Raw genomic sequence first — 21,967 nt, forward strand, 5'->3', positions numbered from 1 at the left:
AATACTCTTAGATCATTGATACTAACGATATCTATTTATTTTTAATAATTGATCTAGTGTATATTATTGGAGTGGAAAATTCAGATAAAATCGTAGCACTATATAGATATTTGTAGGACTCCACTGCAATTGTTGAAAAGGTTTATATATCTTCGTCAGTTGTATAGTCTAGCTATTATTTGATCGACGACTTTATTATTCATCGATGGTGATAGATAAATTGTAGGACAAATAATTACTCATACGTTGACACGCCATAGTTATACCACTTGATTATTGTATTTACTCTCTTGATCTCTCTGAATGCCTGTTTTTAAAATCACTTTTCAATGTTTAGCAAAGCTAGGTAATCATCATGAATGCGGTCTTCATTGGTTATAAAAGTTGCCATATAACAAATCGTAAGACCGTCTGCTTTGCGTCTTGTTTGAGGTGCATGTCCTCGCATATTTTCAAAGCACGTTCTCAAGAGGCGAGGATGGAATTCCCTTCACCCGCCATTTAGCTAATCTTGAATTGTTGCGCGCACCTGTCATGGCAGGTACTGGCCCCTAAGTCTCATAGATTCTTCGTTACCTTGCAAATCCGTAAGCCAAAGTTGAAGTTTGTTCTCAGGAGTGCACCGTCAGCTTAACGTACACTCATCTTTCCCCCGACATCGTAACTTGCCGCTGCTTACGAATCAAGGAACAACGACTTTCCTTCAAATTAACACAGTATCTTATATTCTGCCAGCCGAATTTTTACTTTTAGACCATTAACGAAATTTATTACCATAGTAAAGTGATTATCTAGACATGCCAGACTGTGCATTCTTCTGCAGTTTTATCGTAAAGTTTGCACTGGATAGGACAAGAGTTCAACGTGATTTGGTGAGAAACTGAGCGGCGTATGAGCCGCCGTTCAAGGTCATATCGATCCCCATATCGTTGGTGACGTTCGAAAGCTGCCGAATCGACGACGACGGGACCTCGTAATGCACCTGTGTTTCTTGTTTGGTTCTGTAGGCAGTTGGGAAACTCAAGGTCTAGGTGAATTTTCGCTCTGTAAAGTTTATGTCCAGAAGAATTCAAAAAACACAATGCACGCAAAGATATGCTAGTGCAACAACAGCGAGAGTGAACAATTTGAAATTATGCGAATCTTTGGCTTTTTCATTTCCTTTATTGAACACGCTTACGTTGACGTGTGGTTCAGTGGAGAATGCAGGTCGCGCTGAAAGGAACCTACTGTATCTATTTGAAACTGTAATTGACCGTTAGTCGCTTGCGGAGAAAATCGTCGTTTTTTCGCGGCTCTGATATGTTTTTGAAAGGTATCCTTTGGAGGAAGACGCTAAATTAAGAAGATTCAATGGTTGGACGCATGAAAACATGTACGTCCTTGGCAATAAAGCTGGAAACGAATCAGCGTCGACGTGCGTCGGTTACTCAGGTCAGCGATAACTCTGTTAAAAAATGTATTGTAAAAAAGGAAAAAGAGAAGAAAACAGGGGGCGGTACCGGTCAGCGTCATGTGGAGTGGAGAGACGACCATAAGAATAAAGAGTCTGAAGCGAAAGTGAAGTCAGAACGGACTCCCATGGCTAAAGGTGAAAAGTGCAACCAATTGAACCAGCTGACGACAAGCAACTCATTCCTTGAACGAATATTAGGATGCTGTATAAATTTTGAATCGTTTCTTTGTTATTCTTTTGTACCTATTTGCGTAGTACAATGTGTAAATACGTGACGGAAAGTATTTTCCTAGAAAAGCGATAAGTTTCAGTTTCCTGGTAGAAATGCACCATCGTTACCGATCTGTTCTTCGATTTTCTTTGAATTAGGTTAGGTTTACCATGAAATACATAATAATACATTAGGTGGAGTAGATGAACAAGTATTAGGGCCAGGTGAGGGAAGCGGACAGATGGTAAAAGTAGAGATTTCAAGCCCATCCTTTTTGTCACTAAGGTTACATAGTATTAAAGTAAAATTAGTTCCAAATGTGTGAGTTGTCCTTATAAGTGAAATTACTCTGCGTGTTTTTGACACCAACATCACTCAATGAGCCTCATACGCAACAATCTATGAAATCTACGTACGTATATAATGAGGTATTGGTTAATGTTAGGCAAGTTTCGTTTCGATCAATGAATAAGGAAAGCTTTTCACTCTCTCCATATATTCTCGCACTTTATATAAGAAAGCCAATAGGATTTCCGTTCAGTTATCATAGGCAACGGTAATAATAGGCATCTTTTGGCACATTTCCTTTTGAACAGCGTAGCCAGCCTTACCTTTTGTTGTTGTAGAAAACGAAAAGCGCACGATGCTGCGCAGTGCCGAAATGATGGAAACGCTGAATATCCTCCTTCAACGAAGGTTTCAAGACAATAACCAAGCAAGCCAATCAGACAACCTATCCGGGTCATCTGCTAGATCAACACCAATTCCACAGGAGTATATTAGTAACGTGAGTATTTGAATGTCTATGATCGAAATACAGCTTCTAAATTATATTTATGCACAACGTTCTAATAATTATCCTCACCAGTAAGTATGAAAACGCATACCAGATAAGATTATAATTGCGGTCCACTTCTCGTGATTTCAAAAACGTCTTGGCTAACCGAAGGTGCCTTTAGGATCTATCTGTTGCCGTCTGCACCGGTCTCCAAACGGCTCTTCAATGACGCTTGCGGGCAGTTCATCTTCTGATTTATTTATTCCAACATTTTCTATTCATGTTTCTATACTGCTCCTTTCGTCCGATGATCGGTGTACTTTGTTATGCAAATCACAAACATACCTTATTTTTTTTCTATCACGTCGATTGATGCAGTTAAACGAGAAAAAATTGCAATTACTTAATCGTCTCCAGTACTCACTGCGTGCACTAATGCACGATCGGTGCGTGCTAATTATTAAACGGGAGGCCTTGACCAGATTGGAAATCTCCGCAAAATTACTCGATCACATTCGTCGACTAGTCGTCGAGCAACACGCTGAAATGAAGCGTCTTATGGATAGCGGACCAAAGTCTGTGTCGGTTGATGAGGTTCGCCGGCTTGTCATGGCTGATGGAGAGCATAGTGAAGATCAAAACGAAGAAGACTCAAAAAAGAGCAGACGTCAAGAAAAGACACTTTTAGAGGAAAGCGCAAGGTTACCTAGAATTCTGGAACTTCTCAACGAAGTGTCGATTGCTTCGCATTGGCTTCGACGGTGAGTAACTGATGGTGATTTTTTTACGTTGAAAATAAACACAATCAGAAACGTTACTGTTTACGTGGTATGGATACACATGTACACATGTATGCACGTTACCTTAAAATATTTTCGGTAATTTCTATAAATGTATACAAATGTATACTTGGGCAACGCATCAACCTATGGATCCCTGTATACATACATTGATTAACTGCGTTAATAGAGGTACGCTAATTAACTTATTAGATGATGATATTAAGTCATTGTCTTTGTGGCGTTATTATAGCTACATCCGTCAGATGGTGGAGTCATTTCACACAATGATCCCATCGTCTGTCGATCCGCTGCTCCTGTCAACGCATCGCCAACTGAATCAAAGCTCTGAGGTGGCATTCACATTTGTCTCCGCCGCGCTCCATTCAAAGCTCCGCTTGCTCGCGCGCCTTGACCCTTCGGACATTGATCAAGATCTCCTTCAAGCAATGTTCGCGCAGTGCCAAATCTTCAACAAGATCCTCGAGTTCAGCGGGGTACAAACCCACTCGGTAAAGCCATTAAAAGTTGCTGATGTGATGGAGCGTCTTGGTCGTGAGCAGGGAAGACTTGCGGCGGTGCGCGCAATGGCGGGTGTCTGTCGTACGGCTCGTACACGGGTTGAAGCCGTAGCGGGAAAAGACGACAGTAAGTGCCTGTTCAAAACCGTTTTTCGAATCAAGAAAAAAGAAGCGTTAATCTTTGTTTTTTTTTTACACTGTGTTGTTTTTCTTTCTATATTTCTACTAACAGGTGAGATTAAATAAAAAAAATTGCACACATTTCTGTTACAATATATCCCTTTGTGATCAAGTTTACATCTGCTGGATATAATTTCCCTAAGATCTATTTCGTTTAGTAATGTTCATGCTAAATGTTTGAGCATCTATCCTGTTACACGATATTGCACGGAGGTGGCAACAAAGTGTCTCTTCGGGAGAACCTTGAATTTGAGTGGATTCCTGGTGACACTGGAAGCGCGGACCGGCCCGAACCATTACGAAAAGACCGGGAAGCCTTAGCCGGAGAAACGTCTGACTATTTTTCGGATTATTCGAACGGCACGAACAATGGCGCATTAAAAATCTACAGCGCTGACGTTGGCCCTTCTAACAATAATGGGAGCATCACCAATGTGCCAGCAACCGGAAAAAGTGAGCATTGTATAAACTGTTCGAAAAAAAGACCCATAAAAATTTGTTACGAATTAGCTCCGTTTAAATATCCGTATCCTCGACATAAAGAGTTTGTATTGTCTGTACAAAACGCAAAATTCGATCCGGAGACCGTTCGTTGATTAGATTCATCCTGAGAAACAATGCCTGGCTACGATCTCCCTGTGCTGTTTACTGTAATCAACTTATTCGCTGTTTTTCTGATCGAAGAAAACAAAAATGGCACTCCATCTTTGTGCGCGGCTGTCGACTCAGCAGTTGGCAGTGCCCAAAGCCTTCTAATTCGGAGCAACTTTGTAGCAACGGCAATGTCGGTACATGAAGCCGAACCAGGAACCCACGCCCGCCACGGACAGGGTACTGGTAAAAGACAACGCTGGTTTAAACCGACAGCAGAGCATGCTATGTATACTAGTATAATGCAGGTGAGAAGAAATATAAATAGACGATTTTTATAACTTTTGATAACATCAAAACGCTATATGTACATAAATATACCAATATTATGCTATCTCGGTTAAGCCAAATATGTTTAGGCAAATTCAGTTTTATTGACACGTTTCTTCTACTACGTTGTAGACGATAGCTACAGTCTTTTGGGAAGCGTATTGGTCGTCGTTTGCGGTTCGTGCACTCGAAAGTGTTGTGGTTCCTATTGCGAGTCCGGCAAACATAGCTAGTGGGACTAATCCCCTATTTAGCCTGCTTGGCGTGGATGTACACGTTAAGACGGTAGTTCTATCGCTTGTAGATTACGCTAAGGATATACATGCGCCGGGTACGTACCTGCATTATTAATTTTCGAATTAGCAGTGCTAAAGATAGTCCTCTAGTTACAAAAGGTTGAGAAGTTAACAAGTTGCCTCTTATTAGTCGTGATTATAATAGGCCCACATATCGACTACCGACCCTGTCAGGTTCTAAGAATTGCTTATTTGAATTCGATTGTGACGCGTATTTGCGTTGTTTTTTTTTTGACAGTCCTATGCATACATCTTGTATGTTATAAAGCAAAGTCTTGACAAGATCTTGGTTTTATTGTTGCAGAGTATTCAATATACAGAAAGCAAAAAGGGAAACAACTCAGGTAAACCATGTTGATCTTTATGCAGTCACTGTTCTTGAGGTTGATCAGGCATAAATACGGGTAATTTAGGAGAGAATAACCAAATTCATAATTTTTCAGATCTCGATGAGGACGCACTCAATGCCATTATGAAAATTTACCAGGAGATTTACTTCTTGGTGGCGACAAGTTGCTGGAGAAAAGGTTTTACTATTTCTTCTGCTGAAGTAATACAAAAATACCGTCTAAAATAAATTTCACTTTACTGAAAATTATTACGTAATGTAGAAAACATAGCTATCATATTTTATCCTCATTATATCTAAAATAGTCCAAATTTTCCATCGATCAACATTGTTGACGTCATTTTCGAAATAGTCTTGAGTAACAATATAATAGTGTCTCACTTTGTAATATACGAAAACCGCAATAACAACTCTAGAACTAAATCTGAGTATTCATTTTTTTTTTTTCTAATATCTTATGTAGACATGAGCCTGGCAACAATTTCCTATGCGCTTCGTCGCAGCAAGTTCGTGCCGATTGCAGGAGGTCGAGTCGGAACAGATGCGGGAAGGCATCTATTTAGGGCACTTGAACCCCTTCTCGGTTACCTGGTCTCTTGTCCACAGGACAACGCCCGTTCACATAACGTCGTGCACCAGGTTATTGGTGCGTATGTTCACCTCTCCTGTATCAAACTTATGCATTGTTTTCTCTAATTTTCATATACGCAAAACGCTTTTTTATTCCTCTGTTCCAGTGTTACTTGACTGATGCATTAGGCGAATATGTTTTAATTTTATTATATAGAAATTCAAAATCAAATGATTTATCCGTATAATAGAGACCATACATCTACTTGAATGGCTTGATATTATTACAGTGGGTTTAACATGCGTGATTAAGGTAAACTGCCTACGATCTAATTTTTTCCCAAACCCTGACTAAAATAAAATTGAAAAGACGATTTTCAATAGGACAAAGCCGAGACAAATAACCTTCATAGGTATTTCCACGAAAATCAATGCACGATAAAATGCGGAACAATACTGATCGTTTTTGTTTCTTCTCCTTACTTGCTTTATACCTCTCACCAAAGTAAAAGCACTCTCAATTCCATGCCGATATTATTTATGTATCTCTGTCATTCGAACGTCAAGTACGGCAATCTGTCACGGACACGCTGCAACTGGCCATCCAGTGGTTGGAGGATCGGCAGATGTTTTCATCTTCATGGGATCCATACCAATACCTGGTAATGGGCTGTTCAGATCTTGCCCGAATGCGGTATCTGCTTGTGCGCTGCAACATGAGTCAGGCGTCTGCAGCATCCACGGCAGTTACGCTAAATACAGCTCTCCGCAAGGAAAGTTTCCTCTCCAGGAGATTGCCGCCGTCGCATTTCGCAAATTGGGTTTTTGTCAAGGATGTTGACAGGAGATATCAGCAAACGGTCACCTTTTTTATGGTAATTAAGTGTCTTAATTCAGGCCATCCAGTGTCGATTGCCATCGTTCTATAGTACTAAAACAGCTTTTTTGCTAAATTTCAACCGTTTCGAGTAACGGCCTAACATTCCGAATCACATGTGGCCTTGTACCATTGACACTGTGGTTAATATTGCAGCACGTATATTTTTGGATTTAGCTGTAGTCTTAACAATCTTTAGTTTACTTTAATTTGGTACTGCTTCTAAACTTTCATAGGCGTTTCCAATGGTTGAAGTCAGTTAGTTTCAGGAGACCAGAGGAGGCCGCCTAGCACAGAGAACGAATACTCTACTATATTTCGGCTGCATAATTCTAAGAATATGAGTCCACAATGTTTATTGGTAGAAGCCGGCATGCTAATCGAGTGTCTTGATTTCGCACTTGTCGTCTTATGCTATGTGAGGGCTTATGAAGAGATTTGAGGGCTTTTTTTTGGAACGTGCATGCATTTATGTTTCTCTTTCAGAGCTTGGAACAGATTCAGCTCCGGCAGTACGAGGCCAACTGCAAAATGATGTGCGCCGAATACTTTGCCACAAATCTTCCGCCTAACAAGTATTTTCGTCGCAAAAAAATAGGTTGGTAAATTGAGTCTGGTAATAGATTATTTAGAAAATATATGAGTCTTAGTTGCATCATCATTTCCTTATCTGACACCGAGCTTGATATTGGGTTATTTTATGATTCAACTTCACCTTACCAACCGCCGAAACGATATTTAATTTCTGCAACGCAGGCAGAACCAGAATGGTTTCTGTATTGCATAACATCGAATATAAGTTTATTGCTATCTACCAAATAATGTTCGTGTAAATGCCCTCGATCGAAAACAGCTATTCAAGTTCCTCAATGCGAGCAGTTAAATAACTCTTTCCTACTAATCAAATTAAGTGCAGTTACACAGCAGGTGCTATTGTGAACGCAGCCAAACGAATCTAACAATTTGAATTATTGCCGAATACGGTGATGCTATCGACAGAGGCGGGTCACGAGATCGACTATATGACTCCATTACTTCAGTACCTTGTCGTACCAACAATGAAGGCAGTTGAAAACTACAGCGAACTGGTACAAGAAGAGGTCATGAAATTCTGCTCGACGAGTCTTGTAGATGCCTGGAAGAACGCTATTCAGAACAAGATGCTCATGTTCAGGTTGGTTTCGAATTTGGCAAAAGCCGGTATAAAACACTCAAAGATGGTGACGAAATCAATCAGCTTCCTGTACAACGAAAACGAGACGTAATCTTCTGAGCATATGGGAAAATAAACTAATAAATTTTAGCTCTGGACGACAAGTCTACACTGTACGTTTATAAAAAGGCGTCGCTGGAAAACAAGCTTCTAGTTATTATGCCACTCACTCAGCCACATTTGACCAGGCGAGGCACGGTAATCGAGCCTAGAAGTCACATATTGACCTTATATTTCTAGGTGGTAATGTTATAGAGTTACATATATCGGTACGTTCTGTTTATTGTCAAGCTTGACAAAAACAATGCACAGCGTCTGCACGCCAAGTAAAAAATAGGCGCGATTTGCGAAACAATGCTTCGGTCGAACTCTTATCAGAGTTTTTTGTGGTAACCTATGATCGTTGGTCTCTCAACAAACCTGCGTTTTTGCAGTCGCGTAAACTTGGGTTCATGTTTCAAGGCGTTGAAGGTGAGCTAAAATTGAAATCAGCTTCCCACCTTTAAGCTCATTCAGGATATTTAATAATAGTAGTAACAATAATAATTTCACGGCAAAATATTTTTCCATTTCACTGTACTTCGAATCAATGACAAGAACGCTATAAGGAAACGTCACGTCAAAGTATGACTTCCATCTATTAGCGTCACTAGCACTAGGTAAAAATGTCATTATAATCCAGCTTTAACTATCGTCAGTCGCTGAAAACCGCATCGGTTTGGCTCCGCTGATGACGACGGGTTCTCAGTGGAGCACATATCCACTTTTTTGTGGCGTTATTTTTTTGATAACTATTCATAAACGCTTTCCTTGTTTTTAACATGCGTTTAGCCGTCCTCGTGGCTGATGTTAAATTGGTAGTCGCATTTTATGAGAATAATAATTATTATTATACGCTTGGTCTATATGTAGTATTCGTAAATACAAAACCTTTTTTAACATAAAATGATTTATAACTTTTTCTACCTGCCAATTTCCTTGGATAGAACTAAATATAATTATATTTCAGCCATTTGACTAAAAAATTACAACTTTTAAGTACTAATGAATGTAGAAGAACATTTTATTGTAATAGCTGAGACAAACCTTGTTTTCGTTTTTTCATTGTATATCAATCTCCACAAAATGATATCAATTGCCAAAATGCTACATTGATGTGATCGAGCTAAAGCCAAAGACATATGTTAAAATTATGAGAAAAATGATTCAGCGAGTGAGCAAACTAGGTCGTACTATAGCCGCACAATGTCAGCCTTGTTTCACTGGTTCAATTATGTTTTATTGAATATACCTTTGATATTAGATCAACGATAGGTATACTTATTTATGATATTTTACCTTTTTTTCATGTTGCTTACAATGCGCGTCGCACTAGCGATCCTACTTGCCGTCGTATAGGTCTCCGATTCTGCGTATGTGCCACTTATATCTTGAGAAAGTACTTGATTGACTTATGTATGTTTAGTATGTAAATAACACAGACGTCCAATGTCAATTCAATGGCTCCAAAATGTTAGCTAGCTTGAAGGTTACATTTTTACGCTGCTTTTACAATAGATATGTAGAAATCGTCTATTACAAGGTCAACTCGCCTGAAACGGAGACAGGCTCAGTTAACGCGTAAAGTTTAATCGACATTTCCCGCGTCGTGTAGAGCCGCCCGGCTTGTGAGTCCACACATTGGCTGCACGAAAGATCAAATGACGACAAGAATGCATCCATCCATTCAAAACAATTTTGCCGCATACATCATATGTGCGTTCGAAAACGTTGTTTCTAACGCTGGTGAATATTTGGCTTCTGATAGTCGTTCTCTATTGGTTGCTTGAGTCTGGCATAGCAGTCGTAGTAGCGCACATTGTCACAGTGGGAAATAGTTGTGCGTTATTTCAAATGAGAGACATCGTAGCGATTGTCGTGTGATGGAAATTTCGCGCTGGACTTGAGCTGACAGTACTGGAGTTATGTGTGCCTTTGACGTACATACTAGCTAGCTTCGTCTGGATGGGCAGCTGTATAAGTGTACAGCTCTGTCTTTTGTCTTTGTCACATTACAACTAGGTGGATTCGAGTTGTACAACAGGCGCCAGGATGCGACCTCCAGAGCAACCGGACAATGGAACAGCTGCAATGGCAGTTGCTGAGACTGCGAACTCACTGAGTAATGGGCACTCTTCCCATTATGCTCTCAGTGATCAGAGGCCGACAGCTCTGCCCGTCATCCAACGCAAATGGGATATAGTACGGCACATCAGATCCAGGCCGACGTCTATTATCGTCTCGCAGACGGCATCAGGCAAGACAACAGAGATTCCGAAGTTCCTTTACGAGAGTGGTTTTTGCAGCAAACATCAAGACGGCGCAGGGATCTGCATAACCCAACCGCGCAGAGTAGCGGCTACCAGCGTGGCACGGTATGTGGCCAGAATGATGAGGTGTCAGCTGGGTACCCGGGTCGGCTATTCTGTACGATTCGACGATATGTCGTCGCCGGCGACACGAATCAAATACGTCACCGACGGTATGCTACTGAGGGAAATTGTGGATGATCCACAGCTAACAAAGTACTCGGTTGTAATTTTAGACGAAGCCCACGAACGCACTATTAACAATGATGTCCTATGCTCTTTACTGCGCGACCTCCAAAAGAAACGGCAGGGAATGGGTCGGCCTCTTAAGATAGTTATTATGTCGGCCACCGTCAATCCAGAGGTATACTTGAAATTTTTTGAGATAGGCTTTGACTGCGTCATCTCTCTTCAGGGCCGACAACATCAAGTTGGAATCAATTACACAACAAGTGTTCAGGATGATTATGTACATGCGGCGCTAATGACCGTACTCAAAATTGTTCAAGAAAAGGAGGCAGGTGATATTCTGGTTTTCTGTACAGGCCAAGAAGAAATAGAGTCGATGGTACGAAGTGCAAATGAGGTAGCTCAGGAACTTAGTCAAGACATCAAAGCGATGCCACTGTATTCAGCGTTACCTCAAGCCATTCAGGAACGTTGTCTGACACCATCGCCACCGGGCGTGCGCAAAATTATATTTGCAACGAATATTGCCGAAACATCGATCACCATCCCGGGGGTCAAGTTTGTAGTTGATACATGCCGAGCGAAATGCCGACAATACAATCCCGCCACAGGTATGGAATTGCTCCGCGTGGAGAAGATTTCACAGGCACAGGCTTGGCAACGCTCGGGTCGAGCAGGTCGAGTTAGCGATGGCGAATGTTATCGTCTGCTAACCACTGGCGAATTTACAGCACTCAGGCCGTTTCCCATCGCTGAAATTCGACGATGCGCTCTCTCCACTGTCATTATGAGTATCCTTGCCCTTCGAATCGATATACGTACCTTTGATTGGCTAGAAAGTCCAGCAGATGAAGCTATCAAACAGGCGCTACACACGTTAAAACTTCTGGGGGCTACGGAAATTGAGGAAGAATCCGGTCAGGTCGCCCTTAACTCATTGGGTTCAATGATGCGCCGCTTTCCTTTGGAGCCGACGTACAGTCGGTGCATTTTCGGGGCGAAAATGCTAACTTGTGTTGAACCCATGGTGACGATAGTTGCGGTGCTCAGCGCTGACGGTTCGCCTATCGCGAGCATTGGCGGTGCCGGCGCCGCTGCTGGAGAGGATGATGGTGCAGGAGGTAGTGGCGGTCACGGCACGGCGATACGGCAGTTTGGCACAAACGAGGGTGACCTAATTATGTATCTGAACATGTACACCAAGTTCAATCAAGTCGGCGGCAATAAGGAGTGGTGCGACGCAAACGCTGTCAACCGGAAGACGTTGAATAACGTAAAGAGTATTCGCGAACAGTTGCGCAACGTCTGTGGTCAAATGAGTTTATCACTGTCAAAATCGACGAATGACAACATCCGAAAAGCGCTCGTTACAGGTCTGTTCCGCAACGTGGCATACCGCGTCAAGGCAAATCAATATCGGGCACTCGAATCGAAACGGGACGTCGTAATACATCCATCGTCTTGTATGTTTCGCCAAAATCCCGAAGTTGTCATCTTTACTGAGCTTGTTAAGACGACGAAGTGCTACATACGAAATGTGACCCCGATTGATCCAACATGGTATAACGAGCTAGCGCCCAATGAGTACGCCCGGCGATTTGTCATTCCGTCAAGCGTAGATCAATGAACCTTGTCTATTGTAACAATCAAAAATCTATGTGATACCCTCCACATATATGAGATGAATACATAGAGATTTGTCGGAGTGGCGAAACAAGTCTCTATAACGTGTAAACTGCCCACAGATCGCAAGAACTGCAATATGATGAGAACAGATGATGGCGTTTACGGGAAAGGGCGAAATGGCCCCCTAGCGAAGCGCTCTACAACCGATTCGCTGCAGTTTCTAATAACGTCGACGTAAGAAAAGGGCTAAAAGTTTAAACTTATCATCCATCTGTGTAATATAATGTATGTTCCATGGGGAGATACGTATGATTTCAAAACACTGCTACAATATCTGCATTTTTTACTGGGCTTGCCCGCCATTATCTTTTTTTTGTCATGTATCAAAGATACTGCAATTATTTTGGATGTATTCACTTCAGTATATCTGTAAATACTTATATGATTATAGAGGAACTAGCAAAATAACAATAATAAATTTGTATTTTTCAATTTAACAAGTCTGTGCGTGTTTCTTTTTGTTAATAACTAGAGAATCAATAATAATATCAGTAGTAAAGTGTGGTTGATTCATCCCGGTACTGTTCCAGCGAACAGTATAGTAAATATGCTTAGTCATAACATGCGCAAGATAGTGTACTACCACTAAATATAATATGAATTCATTCATATCGGTTTCATTGTTTAGAATACCATTACTATATGAATCAATACAAGTCAGCCTATGTAGATTGGCTTTTATTCCGTTCGGTTGTCAATATCAACCCATACAGTTTACACTTGTTCATCGTAGTAATGGATATTGGCAGTTTGCCGTGTCACCTGCTTTCTAATGTCCTGCTATCGCCTTCCGTCTTTATTCACTCCTCAGCGCTACTTATCTGATATTGTGATAGCCGAAATGGATCATACTACCATGACACATCATTTTCTACTATACCCAAATCTAACGCATAGTACATCAATACTTGCTCGTCGAAAATTACTAACAATATCTGTTTCGTGTTTTTTTTAATCTACCATTTTATGCCAAGTAGTTATGTAGGCGCATCGCAGCTACACGCGGACATTTCAAAGACAAAACACCTTATTACGGAATCCTGCCTTAGCCGTCGGGCGAAGGAAGCCTGCATTCCAGTCTTCAATAACTTCGCTGCCATCGCTGCGTTCTTGATGGAAGAGCCTCGACTTGTGGAAGGAGCTCACGAAGGACTTAATGTGGGACTCAGGCTGTCACACTCTTCAAGGTCTAATCGCATTGCGCCGACTAAAAGCGCACAGCCCATCGCATATGGTACGTATACTGTCGTCTGTCCTTGGGTGCTCGCTATCATGTTTCATTTACAGTGTTGCATACTATGTCCTGTTTTTATCATGGATGGAGAGCAAAAGTAGGTTCACAGATTAAAAAACTAAACTTGCGTTTGTAGCTGAAGTCAGACATAATAGGCTTACGCTCGAGGCCAACATGGGAGACAAGACAAATAACAGCTGTGTGTTGCAAAAAAAAATATTCAAAATTATATGTCTATATTTTACACTGATGTATTGCTAGACATTTTATTGAGTTAAGCATTGAGCTCAGCACTAAAATTATTAACTGAAGTAATTTGCAGTTCTTTGTTACGATTCAACTTTGACCGAACTCACTTATGTATAATCTTTGTTTGCCAAGGCGGCTAAGTATTATTCCATTTATTAATGTATCAAGTATACTAAAAATTGGTCTTAATTGTTGTACATTTCAATGAATAGCCGATTTTGCGGTCAAGTTATTTCTAGAAATAGTATTGCGCCGTGCAAGCAATTAGGGCATCATGTGTTGAACGCCTAAGAATAAAGCCGTTTTGTATTTAAGGTTAAAATGAAAATCTATACTAATGTGTAAACTGTAATGGCATGAAGCTTCAACCGCAACTACACCTTGAAATATTAGACGAAATTAAAGACTACATAGGCGAAACGTGTCATAAATGCCTCAATAATGATATGGTTTTTCTGCACCATTGACGTAGCATTTTAACAATCGTTGCTTCTGCATATTTAATTTTTTGAATACTTTTTAATAAACTCTATGTATTTTCCTGATGAGGAATGACGAATGATTCACTAAAGATTCTATCACGTGAATACCTTTTTTATCTCCTTTCTTCTATGTTTATTTACAGACCCTCCTGGTTTAGAAGATTCCCAACAAGCGACAGCAGTCGTAGACCGTCGACGTTGGGCAAAACACAAACTGAAACCAATGAACCTTTGCTTTTGCTGAACTAGAAGATCTCATTGTATGCTGTAGTGTCGATTGCGACTAGCATTGAACAAACGATTATTTGAGGAGATTGAAATAAGCTTACAGCTTATAATTTTTTTTAAGCTTATAATTTTCCAGTATAAACTGTAAAACTTTTGAGCTGCGTGTCATGCCGTCGCTGCAAATACGCACGTACGAATTATGATTGAACTATCATGTCGAAAACATTCAATTATGACATTTAACTGCGAATATGTAATTACAAATGATCGGTTTTCATCTGATGTTTGCCAAATCAAGTTTTAGTTACTGTGCCTTGTACAGTCTGGTGCTGCTCACATCAGGTCAGTGTAATGGTATTTTCGATAATAGATAACTAGCAGTCAAGGGGAGCCATTTGAACACTGTAGTTAGTCTAGCACTATAAAAAAAAAGTATTTAGTCGAATGGTTAGTCAACAAATCACTGCAAAGAAGTAATGTGAAGAGACGAAGCTCGAAGGGAAGATGTAGGATGCCGACACTGCCATGTAGACTGGGCCATTCGTTGTACAAATGACCAAAGCAGAATTTATGCGTGAGTTAGAACAGATGCCACATTGTAGTAGCTGTATATATGATATATAATAGAAAAACTCTAGACTTACATAAGTAGCCATGAAGACGACAGAGAGAGGGAGGATTCACCCATTTGAAAAGAAGGATCATGTGGCTTCAAGCTAAGGTCTCTGTTGTGAAAAGCGGATTGAAGTAAAATTATATCTAAAGAAATATATCATGGACAGAAAAAGGTCAGGATGGTCAGGATTAACTCTGCCACAAACAATGTTTACCGGGGGAAGTGGCCACGACGCACAAAAATATAAAAAAAAATTGAAATAAGGTCAAACATCCTCACGGCGATTCGGGCCTATGCCTCAATGAACAGAGTCCCCGTAACCAGTCATAGCTATGTATTTGCTTAAAGGTGTACACACAGACCCATGTAATATAATCGTAGTACTATATAAATGTCCCCAGTTCAGATAGCATTGGAACTCCGTCAGTAAATTAAATAGTACAATAGCGGGTCATATGGAGTTAACCAATGAAGGCTGTGATCTGAGTGTTGGTTACATCAATAATTATTCTGAAGTAACGTGAGGGAGTCCAGAATAAACGTGTGTCCTAAAACGTACAATCTAGAGAGCCAACTTCTTTCTGTACAGAAGTGTAAGATATAGTCGATTATGGTTACTAAGTATCTAGTAGTAAAGACTGTACTCGGTTGAGGGTTGACATATTATTAAATTGAAACGGTGCTTTTTTTTTAAAAAAAGCCGCTTTTTCTAATTTTTTATTTATTTCTGATATACCGTTTGAAATGCTCTTTCTGCTCCATCAGTGCGCTGTAATGGTATTGTGTTTTAAGTGCAGTTTTCAGTTTTTAAAGGAACTCTTTAAAGATGGACCTTCCATTTTTGACACCTTCTGCATTAGGCGTTTTATCGAGGTCCAAACGCTGTCCTCTGTATTGTATCGACGTTAAGCATAGGATTCGAAACCTGGAGGATGTCCTTGCTGCAGCCGATCATCTGAGGTTGTGGAAAGCCGTCTGAAGGCACTTTTAAAGAAAGACGGCCAGCAAAGACAAGACCTTGTCGTGTTGTGTGGCTGCAGCCATATGACTGAAGTTAGCACTTCAGGTCCCTTGACTTTACACAGAAATTTGAAACATGGAAGCCTCACGAATTTTCTGAGTTAACCATGCGATTAAAATTCAGCGTTGCATTGTAACATCTCTTTGGGTATCGAACGGCATGCCACAATATCGATTTGTGCATAAAATCGTCACCGGTGAGGAAAAATGGTGTTTGTACACCAACCTGAACTGAAAATGAATGTGAGCAGTTTTAAGATCCCTGAGTTAAGGCTTAAGGATCACCAGATCTTCATCTAAAAACAGTTCTGCTTTGAGTTCAGCGAAACTATGAGGGCTGAACTCATTGGAAATTGCCTTTTAAGAATTACACAGTTGATTGCCCCTTCTATTTGTCGTAGTTGCATCAAGTCAATCAGTCTATTCAGAAGAAAACCTCCGACCAACAAAGCCAGATCATCCTTCTCCATGACAACATGAGGCTGCACGCGGTGAGTATCGCCAGAACTACCCCCATGATTTTGAGTAGGTTTTCTTGGGATTTGAATATTCTTTAAAGTTTACACCAATGGATTTTCACCGTTTTCATTTACTGAGCAATCACTTTCTTAGTCTTCCCTTGACACAAGTCAACAACTCTTAGAAAACTTAGAAAATTAAATGAAACTCGGCACCTTCTGGTGAGACGATTTACATCATTTCACATCACATCGTCAACATGACGGAAGATGCATAACATAATAATATTATGACGGGAATGGAAAACGTGGTGTTTTCTATGCAGCAAAAGAAGCGCGGTATTTTTTTTCCTTAATCTAACACTGATGCCAGTTTTATTCTTACGCGAATCATATGTTCCTCTCACCTGACAAATTTCCATTCGGTGTAATCAATTTTGCAATTAATCGCATCTTATTCCGGAACCTAATACGCCATATACATATATAACTTTGTATAGTTGGCGCGTTTAGGTTTAAAGCTGTCAAATGCATCATGCAATTTTTAAAGGTTTAGAGAATCTTTGAATTTCATGAAATCTTTGAAATGGTCTATGAAATAATTTGATTAACCAGCTTGGCGGGAAATACGATTGGTGTGCAAGTGTTGTCGAAATCTCTATGATATGTTCATTTATCTGGAAATCAAATCGATAATTAATCATTAAATATAACAATGATAATAATAATAATAATAATAATAGATCAATCTCAAAAACGCCTTTTCATTGTTCATTGTATTCGAGATATCTTTTAGAAAATCTGGATGTGTTATCGTAGTTAATAAAATCCTCCTCAAGTAGCAAGATACACGTATAAATATTTGATTTTATTCGTGCAAGACAAATATTGCCGAATTTCATTATTGAGTAACACCTTGACAATAGATGGTGACGGGTGGTAACAGCTAGGGACGTTTCATTTAGGAACTTTTTGTGTTAAGGTTCAGAATGTAAAATATTGGCAATAATAAAAAGCTTAGTGGCTCTAGATTTTGCCGTATCTGACCGTCCACTTCCAGGCCCCTATCTGTGTGTTGAATCTATCAAACCTCTATCCCAATGAAACTGCCACAAGGAAACGCTGCTTAAGCCAGTTAAACCAAGAGCTGTGGTCGTGTGCCTCTATAAAATCTTTGCAGAAAAGATATTGCCAATAATCTTGTTGTGAGGTACCAATGAACTTCGCCGACACTCATATAGAAAAATGATCTTATGTAGGGCGCCACGCTACCACGATAACAGTCAGATAGATCAATCCGTTATGGGAACGGACAACGGAACAGATGAGGAAGGCAATGACAGAGCGAATAAATCATAGACGCAGAATTCGTACGTCAGATGCAAATCAAATCGCGGAAACTTCAACATTCCTGCTTGGTTATTTATTAGGCTTTTAGTACATTGCTTGTCCCTAGATGATAACGGGTGTTTTAGCGGTGAGCGAACTGTTAAATAGAGCGAAGATTAATTGCTAACGTTGTGTGTATTACGTGTACAAATTTAACGCTTGATAATATTGTATAAATAAATTTCCATATTAGATGTTATATGACGGTAGTCATTAAGTTCAATTGTCTTTAACTGAACCACATCAATTTTTGTTGTCTTCGGTGTAATAACAATAATAATAATAATATGGATAAAGAGTCGGAAATATTTCCGTACAAATACAGATAACAATATGAAAGTTAAAAAACCTTTTTAATTTCAATATATTATGCGCAACGTGTTGCGTAAATACGTTCAGGAATTTTCTGTATTCCGTATCGATCCTTCTTCGGTTTGACAAACTTGGACGCTTTTCTACGCAATGGTAGAATAACGCATCTGCCTACTAAACTTAGGAAGACATGATAAGGTAGTGTAGGACATAGTAATTTAGGGCGCAAGCACACGGTTCGTTCTGTGTTGGAACGGGCGGCTATCAGCGCTGGCGCATTTTTGTCAAGATGTACTTCACTGTGCAGACCGTTAAAGCGCTGTACTTACCCCACATAACTACAACGGGCACTATTAATCTGATAAAATTCTGTTCTATTGGTAATCAGTTTTTCCTTTCAATTTATAATAATACCTATTGTGGGAAGGGCCCCATTTATTGGAGTTTACCCAAAGACCCACAGGTCGGATCTAATCTGTTGTTTCGGTGCCGGCTTTATTGTTCAGCCCGACCCGACTTTTTCGCTGGCAATTTCCAGTGACCGGGTCGGTGCCACGTCACTCTGATAAATGAGAGTCTAATCTAAATTACACAGAAAAAGGAGAACTGTTACATTATGTACATCATATACAGTCGTGTATAATAATGTTTATCGGATTCAGGGGAGCGGACGAGTGAAAGGAATCGACCAAATTAGCATGGATGGAACGAAGCAAAAAAGACGACGCTAAAAAATGAAATACTTGATTGCAACTAAATAGCACAAAAATGCTACCACAAGATAAATACAACCATAATAAAGAATGAAATAAACAGAAAGACACTATTAAAACAAAACACATCATTAATTATTTTTGCCACTGGTGCGCCCGGATTTTCCCGGGCTACCGATGTTAACGATGAAAGTTATAATTATTGTGTTTTAAATGTGAGGCTGCGATGAGTACTCGATCGACCAATTTACCAGCCACGTGAAGGTTCTTGGGGTAAAAAGTGATTAGGGTTTGGCCTTGTGCTGTCACAGCTTAAGTTCTGTTTACTCTAGTAACTCACGTGTATATACACATATATACGAAAATAAGAACGCTTAGTTCTCATAGTCCATACGGAAGCCATGCATTCTCGTTCGTTCAACTTTCTAATAATGTAACAACGAAGTCAAAGACGTTCCCATACACACAAATATGTTGCTCAAAATAGATAACTTGAAATATAACCCACTCAATAACTATGTTTCGATATCGCCAACTCAGATAAATATTTCAAGTTTGTCAATGTAAATAAGCCATTAATAAATTACGAACACACGTAAAAAATGTTTAATTCATTATAATCTGATAACATAATTGAATTCAATAGTGAGCGATGCTCTACGTAGGAACATTGCTACATTTGCTTCATATACTAAATGTCACGCCTCAGCTAAGCTTATTTGCCCAAAATGATTGCCGGTACCGGCAGGTGCAAGCCCCAACGCAACTTAAATCCGCATCATCGCTAAAGCTCTTTATGCTTGTAATTCAAAAATACCCTTGACACTTTTGAAATGTAGCAACTACCGTGACGTAGACATTTTATGAAATAGGGCAGGTGTCAGTTGGCGTTATTATGGCAGGTAGCCTTTGTACACCTGACCACGGTCGCATGTAGTAACGAAAGGGCTGTGGCGTTTTGCCGTGGGCAAAAGTACAAGATGGCTTACAGCTGAATGAATGCATGGTTACAGGACACATGAACAGGTTCCACGAAATTTAACTCCGCGAAAGAAACTTACAAAAAGTAAGGTGATACCTATAAAGGGTATCCGTAAAAACTTCGTAGAACAATACTCCACTTTGTAACCCCTTAAAGACGAAAACTCAAGTCGCCAAATTCAAGCATGTATTTATTACACCCTTGAAAACGGTTTTTTTTTTGTATTTGCGAACACATCCGTCAAATAGAAAAACCTTCTTCACAATAATTAAAACAATTGCAGTGCGTGCAGTTATATATTCGGGTTTGCTAGACGATACCAAGGGGTCTCCGTGATAGCTTCGTTTATTAATCTTAGGAACATGAGGCGGTATACGCTCGAAGGCTGACACATTTTGTTTCGTGCTGGCAGCCAGGCAACTGATGGAACTTATGACGGTGGTGCCGTATGTAAAACTTGAAACATTTAGACAGTATCATACAGGCATGCGCCATAAATACTGTTTGTTGGTTTATTATCATAAAGTTTACGACATAAATATGTTTATTCTGCACCAGATGAAAGCGTTTCAAACTAGACCATTTGTGGTTTGCTGATTTTTTACTTTATTCTATGCTTACAACTTTATGGTTTTGTTCAATGTAAAACTGTTGAGCTTTCGCATGATATATCTTTTTTTTGTTTTCGAACTGCCTCTTCACGAACTGCCCCAGTTTTGACGCATCCCTAGCATTGTTCCAGGACTGGGTTGCTCGACTTTCAGCTTCTTTACCAGCTCTTTCAAAACACTACTCTAGAAAAACGCGGTCGGAAAGTGTTCTATATAGCAAATAGTATAAGCCAGCCATCACCAGCTACCTTCCGCTCTATTGCGGCAAACAAAGCTTTCTTCGGCCATTGTTGATTTGAGGAAATCATGGTTGACAGATACAACAAAGCAGGCCGCCAACTACGCATGTTTCAGAATATCTAATTCAAATGTGTCGTCGTAGAAGTTTCCAAAACAGCTTTAAATTTCGTGTGACCTAACAATTATTCGGATTTGATGATAGTTGTAGCTAGACGGGCCCCTCTCAATTGCGAAAAAACAGTCTCGATTCCTTTTCTAATACAAGCCCAACGAAAATTATTGTCACTGTTCAAAAAAGCGTGATATCAAGCATCATATTTGGGATATATAGATCGTTTTGTTTGCAGTCGTATTAGCACCAAGTCTTAAGTCGTAAGCATTACGTCTATTACCTATACCATACCGTCATGCGTTAGAAGTTATGTTACACTTCATACGTTGCTACCCTGCATGATCGTATGTCTTATTTTTTAACAGTATAACGTAAAGTGTGTATAAATTAAAAAGTTAACGCTTTTCTCAAGTCATTTTTTAGAGAGCGGTGCAGAACAGTTCGTTTGGACAAGCTCCAGTCAATCAATACTAGTACTGATTTTGTTTTGAAGCGCGCCGCCCGCTCTTTGCCTAGTAGATCCTACCCCATACTCTAGTGGATGTTTTAATTCTTTATGGATTATTTCGGTTCTACACTGCTAGATCATTTGTCTCGTCCGCATCTTTTGTGTGTTCAGGCAACCATATGCTTCTATGAATTGATACTGTAAAACAGCTATTTGTAGTATCCTTTGGAACAAGGCAATAGTTTCATCGACTTTTACAGAAAAGACGTTGTAGAGCCATGACGACAAAAAGAAAACGTAATTTAAGAAACTGCTTGACCCGCCGGTTCAAACTATTTGAAGCTCATTTAATGTAACGGCTTATCCAGTGATCGTTAACCTATTTGTTACGTGCCGCCAAATATGATGTAAGCAAATGTCATAAGGAATTATGTTTTCTCTTGAGGTGAACATTTTGTCCAAATACCCACATAACCACCTCATGATTACACAAGGGGAA

General features: G+C 39.9%; 2 protein-coding genes and 1 long non-coding RNA gene across 10 annotated transcripts in view; 2 read left to right on the plus strand and 1 right to left on the minus strand.

The window, feature by feature from the left end:
• Positions 1–18,267, plus strand: part of LOC111254271 (uncharacterized) — a 32,488-nt gene extending 14,221 nt beyond the window's left edge. For 7 of the 8 annotated variants that reach the window (XM_086974308.1, XM_086974310.1, XM_022814921.2 and 4 more), the window contains 13 exons: positions 2,294–2,454; positions 2,824–3,206; positions 3,478–3,872; positions 4,139–4,378; positions 4,610–4,824; positions 4,979–5,177; positions 5,586–5,669; positions 5,955–6,137; positions 6,629–6,936; positions 7,425–7,536; positions 7,938–8,112; positions 13,352–13,608; positions 14,483–18,267. In XM_086974308.1, the coding sequence (XP_086830434.1) occupies positions 2,294–2,454; positions 2,824–3,206; positions 3,478–3,872; positions 4,139–4,378; positions 4,610–4,824; positions 4,979–5,177; positions 5,586–5,669; positions 5,955–6,137; positions 6,629–6,936; positions 7,425–7,536; positions 7,938–8,112; positions 13,352–13,608; positions 14,483–14,583 (2,813 nt within the window). In that variant the 3' untranslated portion in view covers positions 14,584–18,267. Of the gene's footprint in view, positions 1–1,353; positions 1,592–2,293; positions 2,455–2,823; positions 3,207–3,477; positions 3,873–4,138; positions 4,379–4,609; positions 4,825–4,978; positions 5,178–5,585; positions 5,670–5,954; positions 6,138–6,628; positions 6,937–7,424; positions 7,537–7,937; positions 8,113–13,351; positions 13,609–14,482 lie in introns of those variants that run through there. The other variant, XM_086974312.1, reaches the window with a different exon arrangement.
• On the minus strand, positions 13–8,771 carry LOC147754387 (uncharacterized). The gene is made up of 3 exons (XR_015316533.1): positions 8,322–8,771; positions 2,555–3,880; positions 13–2,413 (listed from the first exon to the last, which is right to left on the minus strand). It is a non-coding gene; the product is annotated as an uncharacterized LOC147754387 (long non-coding RNA).
• LOC111253738 (ATP-dependent RNA helicase DHX33-like) lies at positions 9,218–12,814 on the plus strand. Its single transcript, XM_022813616.2, has one exon. It carries the CDS (start codon positions 10,243–10,245, stop codon positions 12,313–12,315), a length of 2,073 nt encoding a protein of 690 aa, XP_022669351.1. The 5' UTR covers positions 9,218–10,242; the 3' UTR covers positions 12,316–12,814.
• Positions 18,268–21,967: the final 3,700 nt, after the last annotated feature.

This window comes from Varroa destructor, unplaced genomic scaffold, assembly GCF_002443255.2.
Source record: "Varroa destructor unplaced genomic scaffold, Vdes_3.0 BEIS01000007.1, whole genome shotgun sequence".
NCBI lineage: Eukaryota > Metazoa > Arthropoda > Arachnida > Mesostigmata > Varroidae > Varroa > Varroa destructor.